Source organism: Lissotriton helveticus, chromosome 3_1 (assembly GCF_964261635.1).
Source record: "Lissotriton helveticus chromosome 3_1, aLisHel1.1, whole genome shotgun sequence".
Lineage (NCBI taxonomy): Eukaryota > Metazoa > Chordata > Amphibia > Caudata > Salamandridae > Lissotriton > Lissotriton helveticus.
In genome coordinates this window covers 539,115,999-539,141,738 of record NC_136061.1, presented here as the reverse complement: position 1 = coordinate 539,141,738, position 25,740 = coordinate 539,115,999, and the positions used below count along the sequence as shown (strand labels likewise).

Below are 25,740 nucleotides of genomic sequence, written 5' to 3'. Positions count from 1 at the left end.
ATGCGGACGATACCCAGCTGGTGGTCTCTCTGACGCAGGCTGAGGACCCTACGGCCATAGTCGATTTGGCTGGCTGTCTGAGCGAAGTGAACAGCTGGATGACCCTGTCTTGCCTCAAACTCAATGGGGGCAAGACAGAGGTTATGATGCTGGGACGCTCGGTCCCGTCCTTGCTGAGCTCCATCTGGCCGGCCTGCCTGGGTCCCCCCCCAGTACCAAAGGATGCCATTAAGAGCTTGGGCATTTGGCTGGACAGGGCCCTAACGCTAGACCATCAGGCTGTTAAGTTGTCCGCTACCTGTTTTGGTATTATTAGAATGCTGAGGAAGATTCTCCCCCTGTTGCCTTTCCAAGCCAAGCAAATTGTTGTACAGGGACTGATCCACTCTAGGCTGGACTTCGGAAATGCACTCTATTTGGGAGCTCCTGACTTCACATTGCGGAAGTTACAAGTGATCCAAAACTGTGCAGTCCGGACCCTACTTCAAATTCCTCGTAGGTCCTCCGCCAAGCCTGGATTAACAAGATTGCATTGGCTTCCTGTTAAAGATAGGATTGCTTTCAAATCCCTCTGTATTGCCCACCAGTCATTCTGGGCAACTGGCCCTGCGATCAATCGTTCCCTAATCACCCTATACCTCCCTAGCAGACAGTTGCGCTCAGCTAGCGCGTACCTTGCTATAGTGCCCAAAGTCAACCGGGCTAGATCAGGTGGCCGTTCTTTTACCCTGAACGCTGCTAAGCTGTGGAACAGCCTACCCCTTCAATTAAGGTCTAATCCAGATCTGACCTCGTTCAGGAAACACCTGAAAACTTTTCTGTTCAATAAATAAACTCTTTTCTCTCTCTGTGTCAATTGGTTCTACTGCTGGAACATCTTGCAATCTCAGCGCTTGGACGCCTCTGGGCAACTATTTCACGCTATATAAAACGCATTTTCATTTCATTTCATTTCTTTGTCATAAGGGTCATTTTAGTACAGTGAGGACCAAATCAGTTGTAAAAGATATGTTTTTGTGGCCAGGAGTAGACAAAGCAGTGGAAAGGTTTTTCCGGAAGCCTGGAATTTGCTCTTCATCAGACAAAACTTTGAGTACTTTAAGACCACCCATGAGCAAATGTTTGATTCCTAAACTGCTTAGGGAAGGTATTGCAGTGGATTTGTTGGGTCTGGTTGGGGAGTCACAGGAGCATGTGATGGTGTTGATTGATCTGTTCACCAAGTGGCCTGTAGTAGACATAGCGTAGAGAGCGGATATGACCACAGTGTTGGAGTTTTTGGATAAGACTTTTTGGTCTGAATGTATCCCTGCTTTGCTCTTGAGTGATAATGGAGTGCAGTTGGTTGCCAATGCAGCTAAAACTTATTTTTAGAGGGCATGTGTGAAGCATAAGACCACTGCTCTTTATAATCCCAATGGCAATGGTACAGTGGGAAGGTTGAACCGCGTTATCAAGAGGGTTATTCAGGGTGTTGTTGGTAACAGGTGTGATTGGAGAATTGCAGTAAAGAAAGCGGTGTGGGCTTACAGGATAACTAAGAATGATTCAACTGGTATGTCCCCGTGATGAGATGAAAGAGCACTAGGGGCAAGGTCACACCAGAATGGATGTGTGATAGTTCGGTTAAGCAATGGTTTCCGGAGTTGGTAAAGCAGAGGATTGGATGAGGCACATAGCAAGAGTAAAGAGTATTATGATGATGCTCATCAAGTCAAACCGGTGTAGCGCAAGTGGTGGAAACCCTAAGGAATGCTGTTAAACTTAAGAGTGGTGAAGTGTGGAATCTGAGGCGTGTGGCTTGGTGTTATAATGATCAACATACTCAGTGTGATGGTACAGTGGTAAGTGGAAAAGTTGATTCTCTTTGGTTAGAGGATATTGTTGAGTTTGCAGGTGTACAGTCGGCATTGCCACAGGGCAATGTTGCTGGCATGTTGGAGGAATGTGCTAGTGGTGTGACGGGAGATGGGATGAGCACTGTTGGTAAAGGTTCCAAAGAAGGTGCACAGGAACAATGCTCTGATGGTGTAAGAAGGAAAAGACAATGACCAGGATGTTTAATGGATTATGTCATAGAATAAAGGAGATATTAGGTTTTTTTTGTATTGTGTTTTCTTTTTGCATGATGATATTATTGCTCTGCAATTTTGTTTTATTCAAAGGGGGGATGGTGATGTGAGTATTGGGTGTGTGTGTGTTGTGATTTGCATCTTGTGGAACGCAAGGGTACGACATAGTCTGGTTCCACTGTGAGCATTCTGATTATTGCAGTTGTAGCAGTAGAGTCAGACGGACCTGTTTCCTGTATGATCAGAGCTAGAATAAAGAAGTTTAACTTATATTGCTGCCACCTCCACGTTTACTTATTCAGTGTAGAATACTCCACTATACTTAGGCTACGGAACATGATGGGGTGAAGCCCTTTCAGCCTAATGGGCATTCAGCACCTGGATGAGAACTACTAAGAATCACCAAGAATCACTTCAATAGTGAAAGAGGAGGGATGGTTCTTCACAAATAGCACACATTGTTACATGGATTCTCAATTTAAAACGTCAGCATGTGTGCCCCGTATGCACCAAGTAATAGCAGGAAGGGTATTAGGACGCACATAAACACAAGTCAGCCGGTCACTCTATGTGCAGTCACACCAATTATGAATATTTTGGATTCAGTGCCTCCCCTTTCTCCTCCAAATGCTAATAAACCCACTTAATAGAGACTGAGGGCCTGATCTAGAGTTCAGCAGACGGGTTACTCATTCACAAACGTGACAGATATCCCATCCACCATATTATAAGTCAGTGGAGGCTGCTACTTAACAGGGCTGGTGGGGCAATGAGGGTGGGGAGGGGGGGTAAATGGAAAAAATATTTTAAAAACACCTACCCACAGGTCGACCGCTGCCTCTCAGTCCTCTTTAACTCCTGAGTCGACTCCAGTGGCAACGAGGAAGCACACAGGCTCCCAGACTCCCCTAGCCAATCACGATACTGTCTTACAGCAGCGTTGTGTTTGGTTTGAGGGCCGTAGTTTGACACTCAGAGGGACTTGGAGGCTGTGCATGTTCTTCACCCAGCTGTGCAATACAGCCGGTGGAGAACATGCAAAGTGCACATGACAGTTTTGCCAGCCCGAACGGTTGGCCAAACCATCATGCGCACTTAGATTATGCCCCCACTCCGTCCCCAGGCCCCTGCTCTGGCCAGCCCAGCCCCGCCCCATCCCGCACCTAAGCAGGAACAGAAAAATAAAATGATAATAACATTGCGTTATTATAAAAAAAATTCACTTTCTAAACTGCTTGCAGAGCAGCGGGGCGATACTCCCCCCCTTAGTGGAGGAGCCGCCGCTGTTATGAGTGCATTATAACCTGTCCGCCGAACTAACACAATCATATGTTCATATAAGGAGTGTGATCCACTCCAGGAGCAGTAACATCTGTATCAGTCCGCCCTAGAACATCTACCACAACCACTTTTACACTTATCTAATGTGTAATGATAACAACATGCTCTCTGATGGCTGAAATGTGACATATTTGGCTGAAATATATAAATTAATAGTTCCTGGGCGCACTTACCGTTGAGCTGCAGGGCTGGGCTCTGAAACTAGCCCTGAATAAGATGCTCAGGCGCAGTATGGCGGCTTCCGTGGCTGTGCACTAGATATAGAATCAGGACTAAGATGTAGAATGATAAAAAGACCAAAATCTGTAAATGGAAAATGTTAGAATGTTCATTTACAATTGCTCTGTTTCTCCTCTTCTTCTCACTATATCTTTTTGTCTGAGGATTTATTTATTAATTTAAAAAAGTTTTTTTCCTCAAGGTTGGATTACAGTGGACCCTCGCGAGAATTCTTTTTTCTGGTATCCAGAGAACTTTTTAACCCATATTATGGTTTATTTGAATACTCCGCCAACGATACTTACACCGTACAGATAAGCCCAATGTCGACGTTCGTGGACAATCACCATGAATGGTAAGAGCGCATTATTATGTATTGATGTTTTTTTCATTTTTAAGTAATGTAAAAGGCCCTTTAGACCGGGAAACGTCGGACGGTTCTGAAGCAGCACAATATCATGCATGTGCAGTGACAAGTGCAAGAAATTGATCTGACACATTTTCCCAGTAGTAACAAACGTTTTTAGACTTGGCATAGTATTGGTATCTTAGCAATACATTAACATCAATTGAGATCTGAGTGGGTGCGTGGCGCCCCAGGGCTGCCTTGGACCAATATATCCCAGAGCACGCTGGTATTATTTGCCCTTCCTCAGTTTTCCACCATGTAATCTTTGCTTTTCAAATCACTTTCTTTTGCTTCCTTTGGGCAATCGTTGCACAGCTATGGAAAGAGCGCGTGGACTGGAAACCTCACCTGTGTTTTTTCCACAAGAAACTTTTCACTGGGACACAGAGGTCTTTTATCTGATTCTCCAAAAAAGTGATTTTCATGGTTTGTGAGACTGTATAGAAGAGGGAGTTTACTCCAGCTACTACACGTCACCCTACACGTAAAATGATGATCCTCTATGTGAATGGTCACATAACACCCGAATAACAACCTCAACAGACTTTTATTCACAGTGTAAACCCCCGGTGTGTCAAGCAAAAAGAATCTACTCAGAAGATGCAATACTCAAACTGCTCGGTACCCTGAAACCCTCTAATCACCTCACAGACCCCCTGCCTGCTAACGCGGTAAAAGACTTCACCACCATGCTCCTCCCACTCTGGACTAAAATCATTAACAGCTCCCTTCAACAAGGTCTCATCTCGGACTCACTCAAGGTGGGGCAAGTCACGCCCATACTCAAGAAACCCACAGCTGACCCGTCTGACCTAAACAATTACCGTCCCATCACAAACATCCCCACCTTGGCCAAACTGCTGGAAAGATGTGTACAGCTTCAACTAACAGAACACATTGACAAGTTTGATCTACTCAACACCCACCAATCAGGCTTCCGAGCGAAACACAGCACGGAAACGGCCATGACTCACATAATTGATGACGCCCACCAAATCCTTGATCGCAATGATTCATGCCTCCTCATCCTCCTTGACCTTTCCTCAGCTTTTGACACGGTCAAACATGAGAACCTCCTTGAGCTGCTAAACACTAGAATGGGTTTATCCGGGACTGTTCTCAAATGGTTCACGTCCTTCCTACATAACCGGACTCAGAAGTTCAAGATTAACAATGTGTTGTCCTCGCCTGTGCCAGTCGACTTAGGCGTTCCACAAGGATCCTCCCTTTCACCCACACTGTTCAACCTCATCATGGAACCGCTTGCCTCCTTGCTCCAAGCATCCAATGTACACTTCCATATGTATGCCGATGACACTCAACTCTACCTAAAGGTACAATCCCCGGATGATATCAAACTCCTGAATTACACTCTCACAAAGACCCAATCGTGGTTGGCCGACAACCACCTCAAACTAAATGCTCTGAAAACTGAGTTCCTTCTGATAGCACCCCCTGCGAAATCTACCACCATCCAACTTTGGCTCAACAACTTAACTGCACTCAATGTCTGGCCCACCATCGTGGACTCCGCGAAATCCTTAGGTGTCACACTGGACGCAAAGCTCAACATGCAACAGCACATTAGCAGAGCAACGAAAGGAGCTAATTTCCAAATCAACACATTGAGAAAGTTGAAACCCTTCCTCCCAGCCAAAGACTTCCAAAATGCAGTTCAAGCCCTAGTCATCCCCCGCATTGACTATGGAATTGTGACCCTCAGTGGTCTCCCTTTAGCAACAACTGCACCCCTAAGAGCTTCCTTGAACGCTGCCGCGAGACTCATCACGGGCTCAAGAAAACATTCTCATATAACTCCTGACTTGAAATCTCTGAAATGGCTGCCCTTTGAAGCCAGAATACAACTGAAAATCGCTTTGATGACACACGCGGCTGTACACCACAATGCACCTAACTACCTCACTCAAAAGCTAACTATATCAGGAGGTTCGAGATCCAATAGAAGTTCAAAAAACTTACTCTTGAAACCTCGCAGATTCCGGAAGGAAAAAACATACAAACGCTCCTTCTCAGGAATGGCGCCGAGGATCTGGAACGCACTCCCTCCCGAAACCAGGCTTATCTCCTCCACGGCCTTCTTTAAGAAAGAGGTGAAAGCCATCCTCATGGCTAAGTTCACCTGAACTTTAATGTCTGTTCCTCATTGACTTTCATGCCGCTTGGGTATTACTGGTTTCATGATTGTCTAATGTCAAATAATGTCATATTTTGCATGACCTAGATTTGTTTATTCCTCTTGTTTGCCACAAGTACATGATGGTCAGTCGATCCTTCTATGCTACTCACTAAATATCTATTATTAGACTATTCATGTTAGCCTACTGTATATCGAGGCCCCTTCCCCTTGCTCCCTGTAACTTTTAGATACTTATAGTATAAGTTCTCCTGATTTTTATCGTAATTGTATGTAAGACTCAGTATCGTCTTTTATTTTTCGCTTATCTGATTGTTTACTGACATTCTATTAGAACATGACTGCTATCCGATCATGCTACTGAAGTTTATATTGCACCCAATATTATGTCGCGTCACCCTCATGCTATCGTCACCCCCTGTTTCTGTGAAGCGCTCTGATATCTGTAAAGATCTTGTTCGCGCTATATAAAACTCTGAATAAATAAATAAATAAATAAGCTTTCACGGTCAAATTCGGACTTGAATAGTATGCAGTGATGATCAAAGAAGAAGTGTTGCATCCTCTAGAGCGGGAGAGAGGTTTGTTCCCTGGTGTGCCACTGCATGTTAAACCTACAAACAAGAATGTAAAATGCCTTGTGGGCTCTTGTTCCTTTACCTTGTGTCCTCAAAGAAATGAGAGTTCTGGCAAGCTCAGAGCTAAGAAGCCTGCAGGCCCAGTCGCCCAGGGACTACAAGCAGCAGCTCCTAATAGGGACTAACAGAATGTCAGTTTTTACTGTTCTGTAAAAGGATCCACTCACTGTGGTATTACATTATAGGGCACAAGCAATGTTGACACTCCAGGAACTTCTCCACCTTGCAATTGTAAGGAGTTACAATAAAAGTACATTGCAAAGCCCTGGTAACCACTTAAAGCCTTTCCATCAAATAGTCGCCCCTCACAACCATTTAGCAACCAGAAAGCCATAACTATTTCGTATATCTCAGGCACCAGACCATTACCTCCTCGTCCGTCTTCCTCGCCACAGTAATTACATATGAGCCTCCGGCTCCACACAGAACTCTAAGTTTAAAAACATCGCTCTAGTCTCCCCTCCCTCCTCCAAGATGGCCCCCAGTGGCTTCAGCCAATCCCATAAAGGGACACAGAGAAACCAACCCGACCTGAAAAACCAAGCCGTAGACATGAAGCCACCACCAGGGCCGGGAGGGAAGGGAAACTATACTGTGGCGAGGAAGACAAGGACTCGGAGTAATGAAGATTACCGGTAAGTAACCGGGACATTACTTACGCCATGAAAGCCGGATATATGGGTAATTAGTATTCATGAAAGATCCCTGGCCCTGGTTTCAGTCTTTTCCAGACTTCAAATTACTGCTGAAGCTGTGTTCTGTCCTCTTGTTGGTATGTTGTCAGTAGTTGAACCACTGTAAGCTCCATTTCTCCACCTTACTAGACGGTCCCTCAAGAAGACTAATTGAATAGCAAGGCTTCAGCTTCTTGCAGAATTCAAGAAGTGAAAAGAAGGCCCTGTTGTGTTTTGGGAGGTCATTCCAGGATCTGACTGCTTAGTGGGAAAATGATCGCCCTCACTTTAATCATGCATTTCCCACTGAGATCTCAACCCATGGCCTAACAAATGTACCTAATTATACGTCCAACCTTGCAATGTTTTATTTTTTATTAATATGCTCTAGTGCATATTCCACAAAACTATCTGTTAACATTGTGCTGACAAATTAATATCATCAAGTAAATCTATGGAACATCAACATATGACTTGATAAATATAGTGCAGATAGATGTACACAGATGGTGATTAATCATTAAAATCATCTGTGAGTTGATCCAGTAATGGAGGGACAGATGAGTGGACTGGGTGATTATTTATTGTGTCAGAATTACATACTTCACGACTTGGATGGGTTTACTTACTATTCAAATCATATGGTAGATTGATACATGTATGGAGTGACTGAGGGGTTGGGTAGAATTAATTCAAGGTGCATGAGCACATTTAATGGATCACAGGTGTGGGTGGGGATACTACTAGTGTGATTTTTCACATTAGATATTACTGGCACCGCAGGTATTGGTAACTCAGGGATGCAATATTACAGCAGAATATTTGAAAATATAGGCATAAAAATCCCCTATGGAATTGATTTAACATCTGAAACTAATCAGTGTCACCGTACTAATTTCCATGTTATTGCAAAATCCATACCTTTTTGGCTAACAAATCCTGGTGTAAGTATACCTGGTGTTTCACTTGAGGTAATTGTGCAGGTGAAATGACAACATGCTTCATAATACAGATTGCTTCTGCTTCTGTCTCCTTTTTCTTTGTGTAGGTTTAGGTTCAGTGGAAGAATCCTTGGCCTTGCCCTGATACATCAGTATTTGTTGGACGCTTTTTTCACAAGACCCTTCTATAAGGCCCTCCTTAGAATGTGAGTAAAATATGACGGCTGTGAGTGTATGATAATGTATTTTAAAGCCGGGGAATTTTAATTTGCCCCAGAAATGGGAGTAGCAGAAAGATTGAACAAAAGGCAGAATTTTTATGAAACCCCCAACATAGATCCCTGCTTATGCTTTTATTATTAACATACCCATATCCCTAATTTAAAATAGTTTCTTAAACTTGGTGGTTGATGAACTTTATCCCGGGTAATGCTGAACCTAAGTGATACCACATCAAAAGGTACTTGAACAGTTGTGTCTTTGTCTTTTAATTGTTGCGCCAAAAATATCCCCAACAATGACACAACGAAGATACATCAAGTGGAAGCTCCTTATATCTTTAAAACTCATCCCTCGTTGCTTACCCATAACTGACCATGTTTAAATGAGTGCTACAAACATTATTATATTATTAGGAACATTGTTAAACATTGTTTGCAGTGCTTAATGTTTGTGGTGGTTGAAGGTAATGCCTACCAACACCCATTTTTATTAACAAGGACTTCATTTTGACCAAGAGCAAAAAACAGAAAGTCAGAAAAGGGATAAAGAAAAAAGAAAAACAAAGGAAAATAAAGTGGACACCGTGTAAAAGAAAGAACCTGCAATTATGATAGAGACTTCTAGCAGCAGATTCCTCACCTTTTGAATATTCCCCAGGTGTCAGACTGGATCCCAAAACCTTTGTTGTAGTACCTCCGTGCGCCGAAAAGTGGGGCAGTGTGAACCCTGTCCTGAAGACGTTCTGCTCCGGAAATGACATGCATAAAGGTGTCGCTCCCTCGTGCTGGCATCATGACATTTTTTCAGACGTGGCTCCAAAGCTATTTCTCATCTCCCAGAGAGCTCTAACTCGACTTTAATTCTACAAAGTTTTTTCAGTGTGCAAGGGATGTCACCCCCTAAGACGACAGGTTTTAAACCCTGTAAGGACTGTCACAAGCAGATGTTAGTGGCCGATCCTCACCAGATATGCCTACAGTGCCTGTGGTCTGGTCATGACTGCAAGACCTGCGGAGACTGCGCATCGAAGCACCCAAAGGGCATTAGGGGAATTCAAGGTGAATCTTTATGTTGCCAAGCACAATAAGACGCAACAATGAGACCTATCCAAATCTCGCTCCTAGTACAAGGCTTGATCCAGGTCCTGCTCCCGTTCCTAGAGTCAACAGAGCAGCTCAAGAGGCAGGTCATTGTTGCACTCCAAGCGTTCAAGCAAGCACAAAAGCCACAAGAAGTTGAAGCGGAGAAGCGCTCCTTCGCGCCATTGCCACTCCCTGGTGAGGCATGTTGGCAGTACCAACCATCCTGCTCCCAAAGTCAAGCGGTTCTGCAGCTGGTTCCGGCACAACTTGAGTTTCCGGGGCCTTCAGTCATACCACACCAGATGGAAGAGCTCTACGCAGCTATGCTCTAGCTCTTCTGATGTCTACTGACTCCCTCTTTCATGCCTTCCGGCCCCTCTGAGCCGAGAAGAATCTGCCTCTTACACTATGGTTATGCTTAGGGCAACTGAAGTCCTTGACCTCCACCTCCCTACCATGGAGTTGAAAACAAATGCCCTGACTGAGGTCCTACAACAGGGTCAGACTACTTCTGAACCCTCTACCCTTTCAATGAGACCCTGATAGATGCTATCCATGGGGCTTAGGCCAAGCTTTGTACGGGCCCTCCAGTTAACAAACAAATCGTCAGGCCCCATCACCCTATTCCAGATGAACCAGCATTTTTGTCTCAGCACCCTTCTCCCAAGAAGCTTGTGATACAAATGTGATCGACTGGGTTTTCGGGCCATGTCCAGTTCTCCCTAATGGGCATCCCATTCGATGGGAGTCGCCTGTTTGAATGCCTCAAGGAGAGAAGGGCTACCGCTCGCTTTCCAGGCTTCTCTGCCCAGCCTTGCCAGCCGCAACAATTCCACCATTCCTTTCATGACTTTGGCCAAGACATCCCTTACTACCAGTCTGTTCTGTCTCAGCAGGGAACTCAACAGTTTTGTGGGAAAGGTTAAGGTGCCCATCACTCCCGTTGCCAAGGTCAGTGCGCCAGACAGTCCACCTCCCTCCCACAGCCCTACCTGTCAAACCTCTTTAGCGTACCGTTACAGGACCATAGCCACCTGGTGGGAGGCAGAATCCATCAGTTTTATCGGTTATCCAGTTTGGCAAGATATCACATCGGAAAGGATGGTCCTATAAATCGTTTCCAAAGGACACGCATTACCCTTCCTTTCTTCCCTACTGCACTTCCCACCATACACTCAACGACTAACAGAGAACCATATCGCTATTTTGCGACAGCAGGTGCACACCCTTTTGGCCAAGGGGGCTATACAGAGGGTGTGGCTACTATTCTGCCTACTTTCTGGTGCCTTCACCCTGCTCACCCTAGCCCAGGTCTTGTCTGCCGTCGATCCTGGAGACTGGATGGTAGCATTGGACCTGCAGGACGCCTATTTCCATATTCCCATCCTGCCAGCCCATCAGCGCCACCTGCAGTGCGTGGTGGGAGAGGAGCAATTTTTTTTCACTGTGCTCCCCTTTGGTCTCACCAGAACCCCTTGGGTGTTCACAAGTGAGGGCAGCACACCTCCGGAGGACAGGGGTGCTAGTCTTCCCCTACCTCGATGGCTGGCTGTTGAACGTGCATTCGCCCCAGGCAGCTGCTAACCACCTCCAGACTGCCACAAACTTCATGTCATCTTTGGGATTCACTATCAACATGCCGAAGTCACACCTAACTATTTCTCAGATGCTCCCCTTTATTGGTACAATTCTAGATATGGTTCGATTTCATGCGTAACCGCTGGGAAAGATAGTACAAGAAATTCAGGCTATGATCCCGATCTTTAAGGCTTGGTTCTGGATTTCAGTGAGGTAAACGCTGAGGCTACTAGGACTAATGGCCTCCTGCATTCTACTGGTCAAGCATGTCATGTGATATATGCAGGGCTGCAGTTGAATCTGAAATCCCAGTGGACTCAACATCAAGGGAACTTCTCCAACCTGGTCCAGATTTTGGAGGAACCTGAGAACGATCTGCAGTGGTGGTGGTTACTGAACTGTAATTGGTTCTGCAGCATACCCTTTTTCTTCCCCACTCAGAGCTGGCAGTAGTGATCAATGCATCACTTCTGGGTTGGAGTGGCCACCTGGGAGAGGTGGAGATCAAACGCTCTGGTATCCGGTGGAGTCCATGCTCCATATAAACCTTCTGGAGCTGAGAGACATTCACTTGGCACTGAAAGCCTTCCTGCCGTCCATCAAGGGGAGGCTGGTACAGGGGTTCACAGACAACACTACCACCATTTGATACTGCAGCAAGCAGGGTGGGGTCACAGACCCTATTCCAGTAGGCCTTGAGCCTTAGGAATTGACTGAACTGCAAAGAAATCTTCTTTGTGGTGAACCACATAACACGCTGACTGAAGTCCAGGGCACACAAACTCAGCTGTCGGGGCCTAGCGGATCAGGAGTGACTGTTATACCCGGAGGTCTCTTCTGTGAATGGGGAGAGCCTTGGTTCGATTTATATGCCACCACCGAGGACATGCAATGTCAGCACGTCTTCCCGTTTGCATTTCCAAGGCATTCCTCTCTTGGAGACTTGTTCAGCCTTGAGTCGGATTCCTGTATGCCTTTCATTGATAACACTCCTGCCTCGAGTCCTCAAGAAGATCAGGACCGACCAGGTCCAAGTCATCCTGGCGGCTCCGGACTGGGCATGGAGAGTAAGGAAACAACCTTTACAATGCAACTTTTACAACGCACTACCACTACAACAAAACTTTTACAACGCAACATCCATTACATCGCATGCCATTACAACGCAACCATTACAACGCATGACACTACAACGCATACCACTATAACGCATGTCATTACAACGTAGTCATTACAACGCATACCATTACAACGCATACCATCACAACGCATAGTACCCTTACACTATCCAACACTTACCCTACTGTTGCACCCCCTGGAGTTAGAATAGTAATGTTTACCCCTACACTATCCAACACTTACCCTACTGTTGCACCCCCTGGAGTTAGAATAGTAATTTTTACCCCTACACTATCCAATACTTACCATACATGAAATGTAATGGTATGCGTTGTAATGGTATGCGTTGTAAAGATAGAATGCGTTGTAATGGAATGCATTGTAAATGTAGTTTTTAAAAATTCGTTGTAATGGCATGCGTTGTAATGGAATGCGTTGCAATGGATGTTGCGTTGTAAAAAATGCATTGTAAAGGTATGCGTTGTAAAAAAAATGTAAAAATTGATATGTAAATTGATACTTGTATAGCGCACTACTCACCCGCAAGGGTCTCAAGGCGCTTGTACGAATACCGCTGTGGAACCCATCCTGGCTTTCCCTGTGAGGTGTCCACTCCTGGGCACCCCCAAGGTGGAGGCCAGGCATCCTTAGCGTTGTGGGGGCCGTTGTGGAGATTAAGCAAGCTATTGCCCAGAGTTGCAGAGTGGGACTCCATGATTGGAATAGGCACCGAGGCGAGAATTATCAGGTCCGTGGAATTTTTGAGCCCAAGACCCGCGAGGCGGGGAATTGAACCCTGGTCCCGGGCTAGACCTCTGCATCAGGGTCTGCCGCTCTAACCATTGAGCCACACTTCTTTGTAATGTCATACATCCTGGAGAGTATGGTATCCAAAACTCCTGGGCTTGAGTATCTGTCCTCCAACCAGGCTGCCTCTTAAGGAGGATCTGCTGTCACAGCAGCAGGGTCAGGTTCTCCTCCCGGGCCTTTGCACTCTCCACCTTCATGCACAAAGATTGAGCCGCAACAGCTAAATACCTTCGGCCTTCCTCCCGAGGTGGTTTATGTCATCTTGACAGCCAGGTGTCCCTCGACAAACACTGTTGTTGGGACTGTCATTGGGACAAGTTTGATGCGGCGCATAGTAGATTGAGCCCCTCCAGTCCCTCTGACGCCTTGTTGTTTGTTTTATCTCTTGCCCGGCAAGGTCTTGCTTTCGGCATGGTTAAGGGCTATCTTTTGGCCCTTTCACCCCTCTTACAGTTTTCTGATCAGCCCTCATTGTTTAAGTCACACGTTGTGATGTGATTTTTGAAAGGGCTACACCATATTTTCCCTTTTCTCCTTTTGTGATGCCCCAGTGGGACCTCAGTTTTGTCCTTATCTGATGTACACTCCATTTGAGCCACTCTACAGCTGTTCCTTATGGCTCCTTACCATCAAGACGGTGTGCTTCAATGGCTCCTTACCATCAAGACTGTGTGCTTCAATGCCCTTACCTCAGGATGGTGTTTGAGTGAGCTTTAGACTTTGTGTGTTAATTCACCACACACCACATTCTTCCCCGACAATCTGGTCCTGTGTTCTAGTGTATCCTTTCTGCCAAAGGTTGTCACGCTGTTTCATGTCGATCAAACCATCACACTTCTATGTTCCACCGTAACCCTCTAAGGAGGAGGAGATACTCCCCCTCTTGTACTCCAAGTAAGCTCTGAGCTTCTACATAGATCATAGTAAAGGACACCGGGTTGACGATCAGCTCTCCGTGGGGTTCACTGGGGTAATAAAAGGCAAGGCTGTGGAGAAGCATACCATCTCCTGTTGAATTGTGCTCTGCATTAAGATCTGCTATGCACTGGCAAAGAACCAGCCTCCAAAAGGACTGTGGGCTCATTCTATCAGGGCCAAAGCTGCTACCACCTCGTTAGCATGCAGAGTCTCGGTCCTAGACATAGTCAAGGTGGCTACGTTGTTGTCCCTTCATATGTTCACAAAGCCCTATTGTCCAGATAGCCAGGTTCGCCAAGAAGAGCACTTTGCGTGCTAGGTCCTGCAGGACATTTTAGTTGGGTCAATTCACAGATCCGCATCCAATTGGTACTGCTTTAGTATCTATTTAAAAGCAATATGTGGCTAGCTCTTTCTGGTAGAGATTCTTTCTAGAAGCAGATTTCTCCTCCACATTCTGTGATCGGACTCTCAGTCAGTCTGAAAAGCAGCTGTCAGTGAACAATGGTGGCACCTTTATGGGCATAATTTCCAAAGCGGAATGGCATTATTGTGCTGCTGTACCATGCCACCGGCCGGCGCTGAGGTACTACAAAAATTTCTTCCTGATGCAGCCCGACGCCTGGGGGAAATTCAAAGGGTGAGGAATCTGCGACTGTAAAATCTCTACCACAAAGTGCGTTGCTGAAGGTACGTAACTTGTCCGATTGAGATAATGGAGGATATGTAGGGTAGTGAATGAAAGAGGCAAGAGGTGCTATCAAGACTAGGAGGCTTTGGTATTCAGCAGCCCCAACTTTAGGCAACCACTGGCAATGGGCTTCTAGAAAAAGACTTTGGGCCACTGCTCTTTTTGTTGAATTTTTTACAAACATTTTTTTACAAAAATGACATTACTCACTGGTTGTTTAACAGTATTTGACGATATGCTGCAGTGTGTCTGTTGAATATTCTTATTTAAATGCCAACCTCCAGGTAATGGAAACTTTGCATTGTAATATTATAAAACAAATCTAAATGGACTCCCTGTGGTTTCTTTGTTGTGCTCTTAGACTCTGTGATTTGAGTGACTTAGAGTATCTTGATGAGGAGTTTCACCAGAGCCTGCAGTGGATGAAAGACAATGACATTAATGACATGCTGGACCTCACGTTCACGGTCAATGAGGAAGTGTTTGGGCAAGTGAGTAATGTTTGTACTTTTGCTAGAACAAATATGTTGTACTTTTTTCATCGTCTAATCTATTTTGATCTTTATTTTTGGCAGGGAAGTGTTTGGGCAAGTGAGGGATGTTTGCAATTTAGCTAGAAAAGAATATGTTGTACCTTTATCATCGTCTAATCTCTTCTGATCTTTATTTTCTGCTGGCCATGTGGTGATCTGCAATAGTGAGATTTTAACATGCATAGAACTTGAAATAACTTAGATGGTAGCTTCTGTTTCATGAGGTTCTGGGCAGTAGTACTGAAATTATTCCGAGGTTTTAATCATTTAACTGCTCTCTACATAATAGTATTATGTTTAATCATGCATTGCGTTGCAGGTTTGGCAACATATATTTTTGCCAAAATTTCTATTCTTATTTCTAAAGCCAACTGACTGGATTGAAATAGTGTATTGCAAACCTTTCCCTGAAAATAAAATGGTACAAATTGTTGCCGCGAGTATTAGAGGACTGGAGGTAAGAATAATAATTCAAATCGAGGGAATAAAAAGTGTAAACATATATTTAGGCCACTAATCTTGAAATAGCGGCATCATCAGTGGCTGAGTGAGTGAAGTAGAGCTGATGCAGTTGTGACCAATAGGGTCTGACAAGTGATACCCTGGCCTCTATCCAATGGGCGTTCATAGCATTGCCCAGGAGTCGCATTAAGGTGGAAAATGTATTGATGATTGCAGCATTGATATTTCAGGTTCAGAATAGGTCTCATGAGGCTACTTGCACTAGTCTACTACCAGTGACAAGAAGAGCAATTCTTGAGAGGTCTTATATGTGGTGCACAGGTTGACAGATTAGGCAGGTACACTTACAGGTCCTGGATCGTCTGTTACCTTTTGATCCGCATGGGAAACATCTGGAAGACTGCTTGGTTCCACTCTTTCAGGTGGATGGAACCTATCTAGGCCCATGGATACACAGGTAGCACCACGCATATCCCACAACAACAGCTGTATTTTGCATTAATCTGACAATGTAATAAACAATTGAACTTTACTGTGGCAAGCCATCCTCATAAGACGATGCAGAGAATTCCATTGCATATTTCAAGTAGAGCTGCTGACCTATTATATATGACCCAACACCCATATAGTTTATCACATGCATTTAAATTCTGCGTAGACAAGTGTCACTTTATCCAACGTATTCCTTACATATATTCTTCTCAGGTCAAATTTCAGTTTGTTTGATTGATGGTTTGCCTAATTATTTTAAGAAAATCGCCCTCTCCCAACAACACTCACCATGGGAGAGAGCAGCATATAAGAGTTCCTGCCCTGCAACTCAGACTTCACTGTTTGTCTCATATCCCTGGTGCCAGTTTGAGCTGAGTAGTTCCGTACTGTTTGTACTGGTTCTTCTTTCTGACACGTGTCATTGAAGATATTTTTAACTACTATGGGGGAATTTATGAGAACAGTTTCAGCTCCTAACAGACAATTTTTATCGAATGGCGTCTTTTTATTTCAGTTATGTTTGATTTAATACAGTTTCTTCACTTTAAATAACCATAGAGCTACCTTTAGAAAGTGAAAACATACTCAGTTATCTCCCAGTTACAGCTGCATAAATTGAAATGGTGAATGGCAATAATAGCACATTTGTAGAATACTGTGACATCTTATTGCAAATTGCGGGTGCTTAAGTATTGCTTAAGTAGTGCACCTGTTATTGTTCAGGACTTGGTTAGAGCCCTAAAGTCACCCTGAAGGAATTTATCAGAGATTTCATAGGGGAAATCTGAGAAAGCTTTGAGAATTACATTATCTCAGACAAATGCGTATGTATATTTTCAGATTATTAAAACATGCAATCATTTTATTATTCTGCATTGGGAAAACAAATTCCCATGGAAAAACCCATTCTCCTAGACCCCAACTTATTTTGGGGCTGTTACTTTCCTTTTCCGCCTTAGAAAGAGAGTTACTCCTGTTGTGTGTACACCATACTTCCAATAATTCCTATAGAGTTTATACCATAAATCTAATAACCAGAGACCTATATGACCGCTATCCTACGACCCTTCACCTGTAAACTGTAACCTGTATAATTTTGCATAATGCACTTTGGAATTTTACCATGCTATGTTTTTGATGATAGTGACCCTCTGTTCTATGTATAAAAGTCATATATACTTTCTAGTTGATTAGTAGCCTTACACAAAGTTGTTCTTCTTACTAAAGGGTAAATAATGTAATTACAATAAGCCAATAGGCGCTCAATGTGAGTATTCTTCACCACAGATTCTCACACCATTGTGCTCAGACACATCATAGGAACTTACATACCATTCAATGCTATTTATTCACCCAATGAGAACTACAAAATGGGATGGTGCTCCATACATCGCTTAGAAAGAATCAAACTATCCTGAGAACTGCGCCTACAATCACATCTGGCATCTTCTATAGGCATATCCTCTGGACTCTCTGCGAGTTTCGTAAACTCTGGTTGCATTTAGCATTCATGCAGGTATGAATTTTTCTCATGAGTATATTCATAGCTGCTAGCAATGAGGGTGCTCATGAAATAAATATATATATTAAAAATATATATATATATATATGTATATATTCTCTAGATTCGCATGCCCTTTATACTTCCGCCATCTAGCTAGTGTTAGGTCTGGATATGTGCAAGTTGTTTTTCTTGTAAGAAGTCTTTCGACTCACGAGTCAAAGTGACTCCTCCTCTTGGGGATAGTGCACATGGGCAAAGACTCCATTGTTAGATTGTTTTCCCCGCAGGCGTGTGAGAATGTAGTGAAATAAGTATCAGTTAAGAGATATCCATGCGAATGAAATAGTGTAAAGAAACTGCAATGGCCACAGGTGTCCAGAGAGAAGGGTGGGTGAATGTGAATTATAGCACTACATGGCGTGAACAGATGCTTACAGGGTAAGTAACATAATCCATTTGATGGCATGCGTGGCTGTAGATGCACATGTTTCCAAGAGCGGTGGCTATCCTATGGATGTTGCAGTTGTTTGAAAGAGAGTACGTTGCACTGCCTGCCCTACATCGACTTGATGGCATGCTAAAACATCCACACAATGGTGTGTAGTGAGTGTGTGTGGTGTAGACCATGTAGCTGCCATACAAATATCAGCTATTGGGATATTGCCCGGGAAAGCCATGGAAACCCCTATTTTACGGGTAGAGTGTGCCAAGCAGGGTAGGCAAAGATCTTTTAGCTTTGGCATAATATGTCTGAATGCATTTAATTATCCATCTAGAAATGCCTGTCTTAGTTATGGGCTTTCCTGTGTGGGGGTGGTGGAAAAACAACAAAGAGTTGTTTTGTTTTATGGAACTTTGTAGTTCTGTCAATATAATACATTAAAGTTCTTTTGACATCTAGGGTATGAAGAGCCCTTTCCGCAACTGAATCTGGTTGCAGAAGAAAATTAATAATTCAACTGACTGATTGAGGTGGAAAGATGAAAACAATTTTGGAAGGAATTTTGGGTTGGTTCTAAGGACCACCCTATCTCTGTGTAGCTGGAAGATCCATCTCAGAGCAGCTGCTAAATGGGAGTGTGGAACTCTCTGGAAATAGGAGATGCTTTTGTTTTTGGACCCCAACAATTCAGGTTTCTCATGATTTGCCCCCATTCTGTAGGGTTTACCTCAAATAATTAAAGAATTTAGGTAGAGTGACATAAGATGGAATCGGTATTTCTGGAACTTCTTTTCAATCTCCTCGAAAGTGTTCCATTTGTTCCACTTTGGCACATTGTAAGGATCCCTGCAAAATAAATGAGGAGGAGAACATTATTTGCTTTGCACCACTAATCCTTCACAAACAATAAGCTTGTTTTCGAGGGGCGCGGCCGAATGCTGATGGAGTGAGAAGTGTCTTGGCGCAACTCCCATGTGCACTTCCCCATCTGGCTCCATCTTGAACCACATCCAGTGGCTCTGACCCCCCTTGGACCTGCCCCCCTCAGCTGAGAATGCGGATGGCGCTGTTGAGGTAGCATGTCGCCTGGAGGCCAAGATAACTGTGGATTACAGGGCGCTATGAGGATTCCAATATGGCGGCTGGCGCATATCAACCCAGAGCCTTGGGAAGAGAAAGCTGCCTGGAAAGAGTTCCAGCACAGATGATTTGTAATGCATGATGTGGCAATCTGCTCCTGGGCCCGAGTTGGTGTTGCTGAGCATTTTACTGGAGTGCTTGCAGCAGTTCTGAGCACTAGCAGGAGGGGATCTGGCCTATGTCTGAGACTGGAGACACACCGAGCCTACATCGAGGCCCACATGAGCAGAGGCGGAGGGCACCTGTGGGGGCACGGTGCACCTGAGAGAGACCACACAGGTGGGGAAACTGTATTTTGGCACTGCAGCTGCAGAGAATCCAGTTGCCCTGTCGGGCTCTGAGTGCATGCCTGTGGACCTTCTGTTTGCACCACAGCCTGTCAGTCGGGCCTCCAGTGGCAACAGGTTTTGGACAGGGTGCACTAGTGGACCTTGCAACCCTCCCTTTAATTGGACTGGGCAGCTGGACTTTGGCAGTGGCCCTTATGCCTTACGACCATGGCATCTCTCGTGGGAGGCCTCCCTTGACTTTGGATTAACTTTTTGGGCATAGAGGTGTGACCTTGGCCCTCCCTTCGGCCAGTGGAGATTGTGAGACTCTGTGGATGCGCCTAGGGGTGAGGGAGTGCTCCTACTCCTTCGACTAGTGGTGACTCCACCCTGCGGTTGAGAGGGTGCATGATCAGTAGGGGGCTCAACAGGTGCATTTGCTCCAGCTTGTTGGACCCGAGCATTGGCGCCATAGGGCGCTCCTCTCCTGTTACCTTTGAATGGCCAGGAAATGGCCTAGGACCCAGAAATCGATGTTGAGGCCCTGATCCTCGTGGATCTTCAATGGGACTGCTATTTGAGATGTGGGAGGGGCCACTGGGAACTTGGGGATGGGCCCTCCTGGGGATTGCGTTCCTTGAACTTTAACCAAGATTTCGCAAGGTGATGGCCATGCTGGGATTAGCTGTGCAGGGCCAGAGGCGGGCTCCCTCTGTCGAATTTGGGTTTTAACTCCAGACTGCTGGGGAGACACGTTGATCGCTGTCTGCCTGCCATGGGGCACTCCATTATGGTTAATACTAGAGTGAAAGAAACTCAGGCAACTACTGGAATGCGGGAGGTGAACATGGCAGACAAAACAGCAACAGTGAGTGGTGGGGAGCAAGTTTCCCCCAGCCCTCCAGCAGACCATGGACAAAATCCTGGCGTCAATAGCAGACTCCAAGACCTCCCTACAGCACACATAGGCGGTGTTTCAGAGGAACTGCCTCCTCCGGACAGACCATCGTAAGCTTGCAGATAAGGTCAAAGGGAAGGAGGTGGCAGTTGAGGAGCTCAATCCAGCACAACAGTCCTTGCAGCAACAGTTGACCAACCTTACCAAACGTGTGAAAACTCTGGATAGTAGGATGGAAGATGCTGAGGACCGAAACTGGTGCAACAATGTTCGAATCGTAGAACTGCCTAAGGAAGTAGAAGGCAACAACATGATTGCATATCTGGAAACCTGGATGACAATTCAGGTGGCACCTGTAAAACAAACTCCCTTCGCCCTTGACTGTGCACACCGTGTGCCTTTGAGACCCCCTGCCCTGGTACATCCACCAAGACTGGTGGCTAGGCTGCTCAATAACTGGAATAGGAATTTCTTGCTTTAGAAAGTCCACACTTGTGGGCAATTTTGAGTGGATATTTCTGCGGTTACCATGTTCCCTAACTTCACTGCGGCAGTGCAGACCAAAAGATCTTCTTTCTTGGAGGTTAAGCGGTTGTTACGAGAACTCGTTGTCTGGTATTCCCTCCTGTTTCCTGCCAAACTGCGGATAACAGTAGACCATGGAGGCGACTCCAGGTTCAGTTGAATGCAAACCAATGTGAGCCCAAGCAGAAAGGGACAAGGTGGCGGCCCTGTTGGCAGCGACAGGCCTCACCAAAAGACACAGTTCTGAATCTGATACAGGGACCCATTCTGGCAAATGCTCAGTGTCCTTACCTTAGATGACACCTCAGTGGACAAGTGGAACAGGACTAGTCTTATTATTCTAGTCTATCAATCTCCATGTCCACTAAGATAAGGTTTTGTGCTCGGCATTCTTTTGTCAATTTGTTCACTGTATCAATTATCTAGGCAGCGCTATCTCGGACCATAATCAGTAGCTTCTGAAAATCCAGCTGCCCGGTGAGCATTCTCTCAAGGAAATTCCCTTGATGGGTATGGACACTCCAAGGGAACATCTGTGCCTCAGTAAAATCCGTCTCTCCCAGTTACCCGGCATCCCATCAATTCCTATCTAGGTTGGGGAAGTAGTCCTCCTGATGTACTGAAGCTGATTAACTCCTCCATCTCGACCGGACTAGAACTGCCACTGTGGTAACACGCCATGGTGAAAGCGCTATTGAAGAAACCCAGTCTTAACCCTGACATTCTTGGAAATTACCGGCCTATCTCCCTCCTTCCCGGGATCAGAAAATGCTAGAAAATCATGTTAATTCAGTTATCTCCACCTTCCTCGAATCTCACAACATACTTCGCCCCTCGCAAACCGGGTTCCGCCCCCAACATGGGAGCGAAACTGCGGTACTTGCAGTGGTTGAAAAGGCCAAAAAGATTATCGACACAGGTGATTCGACAGCTATCATCCTTTTGGACCTCAGTGCCGCTTTCGACACAGTTAATTATGACTTCCTGATCCACAGACTGAGGAACGTCAGATTATCAGGTGTTATCACCAGGCTGCAGTCCTTCCTCGAGGACTGGACCTTCCAAGTATTTGAAGGAGATAACATTTCAAACCGGATCCCACTTGGCTACAGCGTACCTCAGGGCTCATCTCTGAGCCCGACACTGTTTAATATCTATATGAGCCTCCTTGCAGATTGTCCTCCCTTTCGGGATAGAAATTATCACCTACGCCGATGACACGCAATTAGTGGTGGCCTTAAATCATCCAGAGAACACCTCGCCCTGCCTAAGCCCCTGCCTGGAGAGAGTTGCCAAATGGATGGAATTCTCCTTCCTCAAATTGAATGGAGAGAAAACAGAGCTCATGCTGCTGGGCAACTCACCCATCTTTGATATCAATCCAGCATGGCCAAACTGTCTAGGGCTCCCCGCTCACACCCAAAAATCTAATCTAAAGTCTCAGTATGTGGCTAGATCGATCACTCACATGTGATCATCAGGCGACGAAACTGGCTGCATCCTGTTATGGCATCCTATGGATGCTCCGCAAAGTCCTCCCGCTTTATCCCTTATCAGCAAGGAGACTCATGGTCCAGGCCTTGATCCTCTCCTGCCTTGACTACAGGAATGCTCCATATCTAGGAGCTCCAGGAGCAACCACAAACAAACTGCAAGTCATTCAAAACTGTGCAGCACGTATTCTTCTTAAGATCCCCAACAGCCACTCTGTAAGACCTTTGAAAATCTTGCACTGGCTCCCGATTGTGGAAAGAATAAAATTCAAGTCCCTATGTATTGCTCATAAATCCTTCTGGAAGAAAGGCCCTTACCATCCAAACAGATGCCTCCGATCATTCAGTCTCTACCTAGCTTTGGTCCCTAAAATCAATAGGATGAGAAGTGGTGGCCGGTCTTTCCAAGCTCTGGAACACTCCCCCCTCCATTTATGTTCAAAACTCAAACTCCTCCCTTTCCGTAAAATTTTGAAAACCTGATTTTTCCAAAACCCTAACTACTAAGCTGTTGCGACCTGCCCTGTATCTCTGCTAAAGCTGGGATGCCTTTGGGAAGTCATGCGCTCTACAAATAACAATAACAATAACTGAGCATGGCTAGACCAGCGACACCAATGTAGTGCCTTTGCCACAGCACCCTGGAAGACAACACATATTGCAAGGGTCTCCAAAATGCCATCTCGAACTATTTTGCCATAACCAGGGCACGGCCTCTGATTGCTTTGTGGAATGGGAGGCCTTGAAGGTGGTCATCCATGGACACTGTATCTGTATGACAGTGGGCGTCTGGAGGGAGCTTGACCATGAACTGGCATCTCTCAATAGAGCCATCAATGATATGGGCAATCAGGTTGACACAGACCCTTGGTCGAGGACCAGGCTGGCAGAAGTCAAGGATGCTACCATTTTATTTTGGGGACGCTTTGCTGCCATAATTATAGGCCTAGTTGGTGCATCCTGACATACAGGGGCCTCATCACCTGCGTGACCTTGCCTGATGGGCGTCTGGTATATACCCAGGTGGAGATTAGCAGTGCCCTCTGGGAATATTATACGGGACTTTATGGGAGGCAACCCGAAGTGCCGAGAGACCATGTGGACATCTTTTTAGCTCCCCTTGCATATTGGCCCCAGATGATGATCGTTGCAGAAGAATTGCAAGGTCCCATTATGCCTCAAGAAATTAAACAGACATTCGGGACATGGCAAGGGGGAAGACACCAGGCCCATATGCCCTGCAGGTGGAGTTGTACTCTACGTTTGCTGGGTCACTAGCCCCTCGCTTAGCCGACATGTACAATAAGGCACTAAAAAATGAAGAGAATTACAGGCCACTACCAGGGTTGCAATAGTTGTTCCACTCCAGAAGACGACTACACATGGGACGCCTCCTTGGCATATCGCTCTTTGTCCATGTTAAACATGGACTCCAGGAGCCTAAGTAAAATATTGGCTACAGGCCTTCTCCAGTATGTGCATGTGCTGGTCCATTCTGACCAGTGTGGGTTTATCCCACAGCTTAACATCTCCCTTAACCTACGCCACCTGTACTCAGAACTGTTCACTTCCTGGCGAGAAGGCGAAGCCGGGGCAGGCCTGATGACTGTAGGTCTGGAAAAAGCATTCAACATCATCAGCTGGGCCTACCTATACGCCGTCATGACCCGGATGAGGTTGGGGGCCTTCTGGGTGGGGTGGAACCAGTCTTAATACACCAACCCTACTGCCCGATTCTGTATTGGTAGGATAGTGTATGATCTTTCTGAGGTTTGCCTGGGTACCAGGCAGGGGTGCCCCTTGTCCCCACTCCTGTTCACCGTAGCTACTGAGCCCGTTTCAGAACTGTGCAGACTGCGAGGATGCAGTCGCGGTATCTGGGTAGGCAACTCTGAACACCTGATATTGCTCTAGGCTGACAACCTACTGCTATACGTGGCCGACCTGGTCAATGACCCCCGGCTATGTTGCAGTTTTTGAATGAGTTTGGGGAACTATCGGGCCACAGTGGAACCTGGAAAAGACCATTGTCTTCCCATTGGTCCTCAACGCAGACAGACCAGAAACTTTTTTGCTGGAGATTAGTTGGGTTCCCTCAAATTTCTGGTTCCAGGGAAGCCAGGTTTAGCATTCCCGGAGGACATGCAGGAGGGCAACTTTGGGGTAGTGGTGCACTTCCTGAAGGGAAGTGTAGTCTTTGGCGCTCTCTTCGAATCCCCATTGATGGCATGGATAGCATTGGCCAAAATGATTATGTTGCCCTGACTGCTTTATTTCTTCACCAATCTCCCAACCTGGTTGTCGGCCCAGTGGTTTAAGCAATTGGACGCATTACTGAGAGAACTCTTCTGGGATGGAAGAAGGCCCAGGGTGTCCTTAGACATTATCAAGCAAACAATCTTGGAAGGGGGCCTGAGGATGCCGGATTTCAAATTAAAAGACTTGCCTACCCAGCTTCAGTGGATTACGCTTTGGCTAGATGGCACCAATGTGACAGAGCTAGGACACCTGGGGATGGTTCCCAACCAAGGGGGTGGTTGGGAGGGAGCTTCTTGCCCATCTGCTATAGCGAGTGGCTGGGGAGCAATTGATGATGGCACTCTGGTGTTGGCAGCGCAGTGTCTGGAAGTCGAGGGTGCGCCCCTTGTATGCCCCATCACTTTCATTGGTGGGCCTCCTATGGGGGGGAGCCCCCCACCTTCTTCACGGCAGTACAACTGACAGCATGGGCAGAAGTGGGATTGGTGACAGTGGGTGACTGCTATGAGGCCTCCACACTGATGCCTCTAGAAATCCTAGTAGAAACATGTGAACAGCCCACTTGGCAATTCCTCACTTTTGAGGCGATGACCCACTCTTTATGGCTCTCTGGGGAACTAGGTTGTAGAGTGTCCTGTAATAACTGGTTTAAAGTTATCCAATTAAATTACCTGTACCAAACGTACCTCACCCTGAAGAGCCTAAATGCAGCCCTCGCTGCGCGCTTGTGGAGGCAGACTTCTGCCACATGACCTGGTCCTCTTTGACATGCAGTGGTGCAAAGATTGAATGCCACACTGAACCGTGATATTTCTTGCACTCTGAAAGTGTGTTTGTTAGGCTTGTTCCCCCGC

General features: G+C 45.8%; 2 protein-coding genes across 6 annotated transcripts in view; one reads left to right on the top strand and one right to left on the bottom strand.

The window, feature by feature from the left end:
* Positions 1 to 25,740, bottom strand: part of LOC144822660 (uncharacterized) — a 422,286-nt gene that overhangs the window by 301,841 nt on the left and 94,705 nt on the right. The gene's annotated exons all lie outside the window — the stretch shown is intronic.
* The window catches only part of HECW2 (HECT, C2 and WW domain containing E3 ubiquitin protein ligase 2), a 1,154,081-nt gene that overhangs the window by 1,061,136 nt on the left and 67,205 nt on the right, over positions 1 to 25,740 (top strand). For all 4 annotated transcript variants that reach the window (XM_078680421.1, XM_078680420.1, XM_078680424.1 and 1 more), the window contains 3 exons: positions 3,835 to 3,987; positions 8,557 to 8,655; positions 15,231 to 15,360. In XM_078680421.1, the coding sequence (XP_078536547.1) occupies positions 3,835 to 3,987; positions 8,557 to 8,655; positions 15,231 to 15,360 (382 nt within the window). The remainder of the gene's footprint in view (positions 1 to 3,834; positions 3,988 to 8,556; positions 8,656 to 15,230; positions 15,361 to 25,740) is intronic.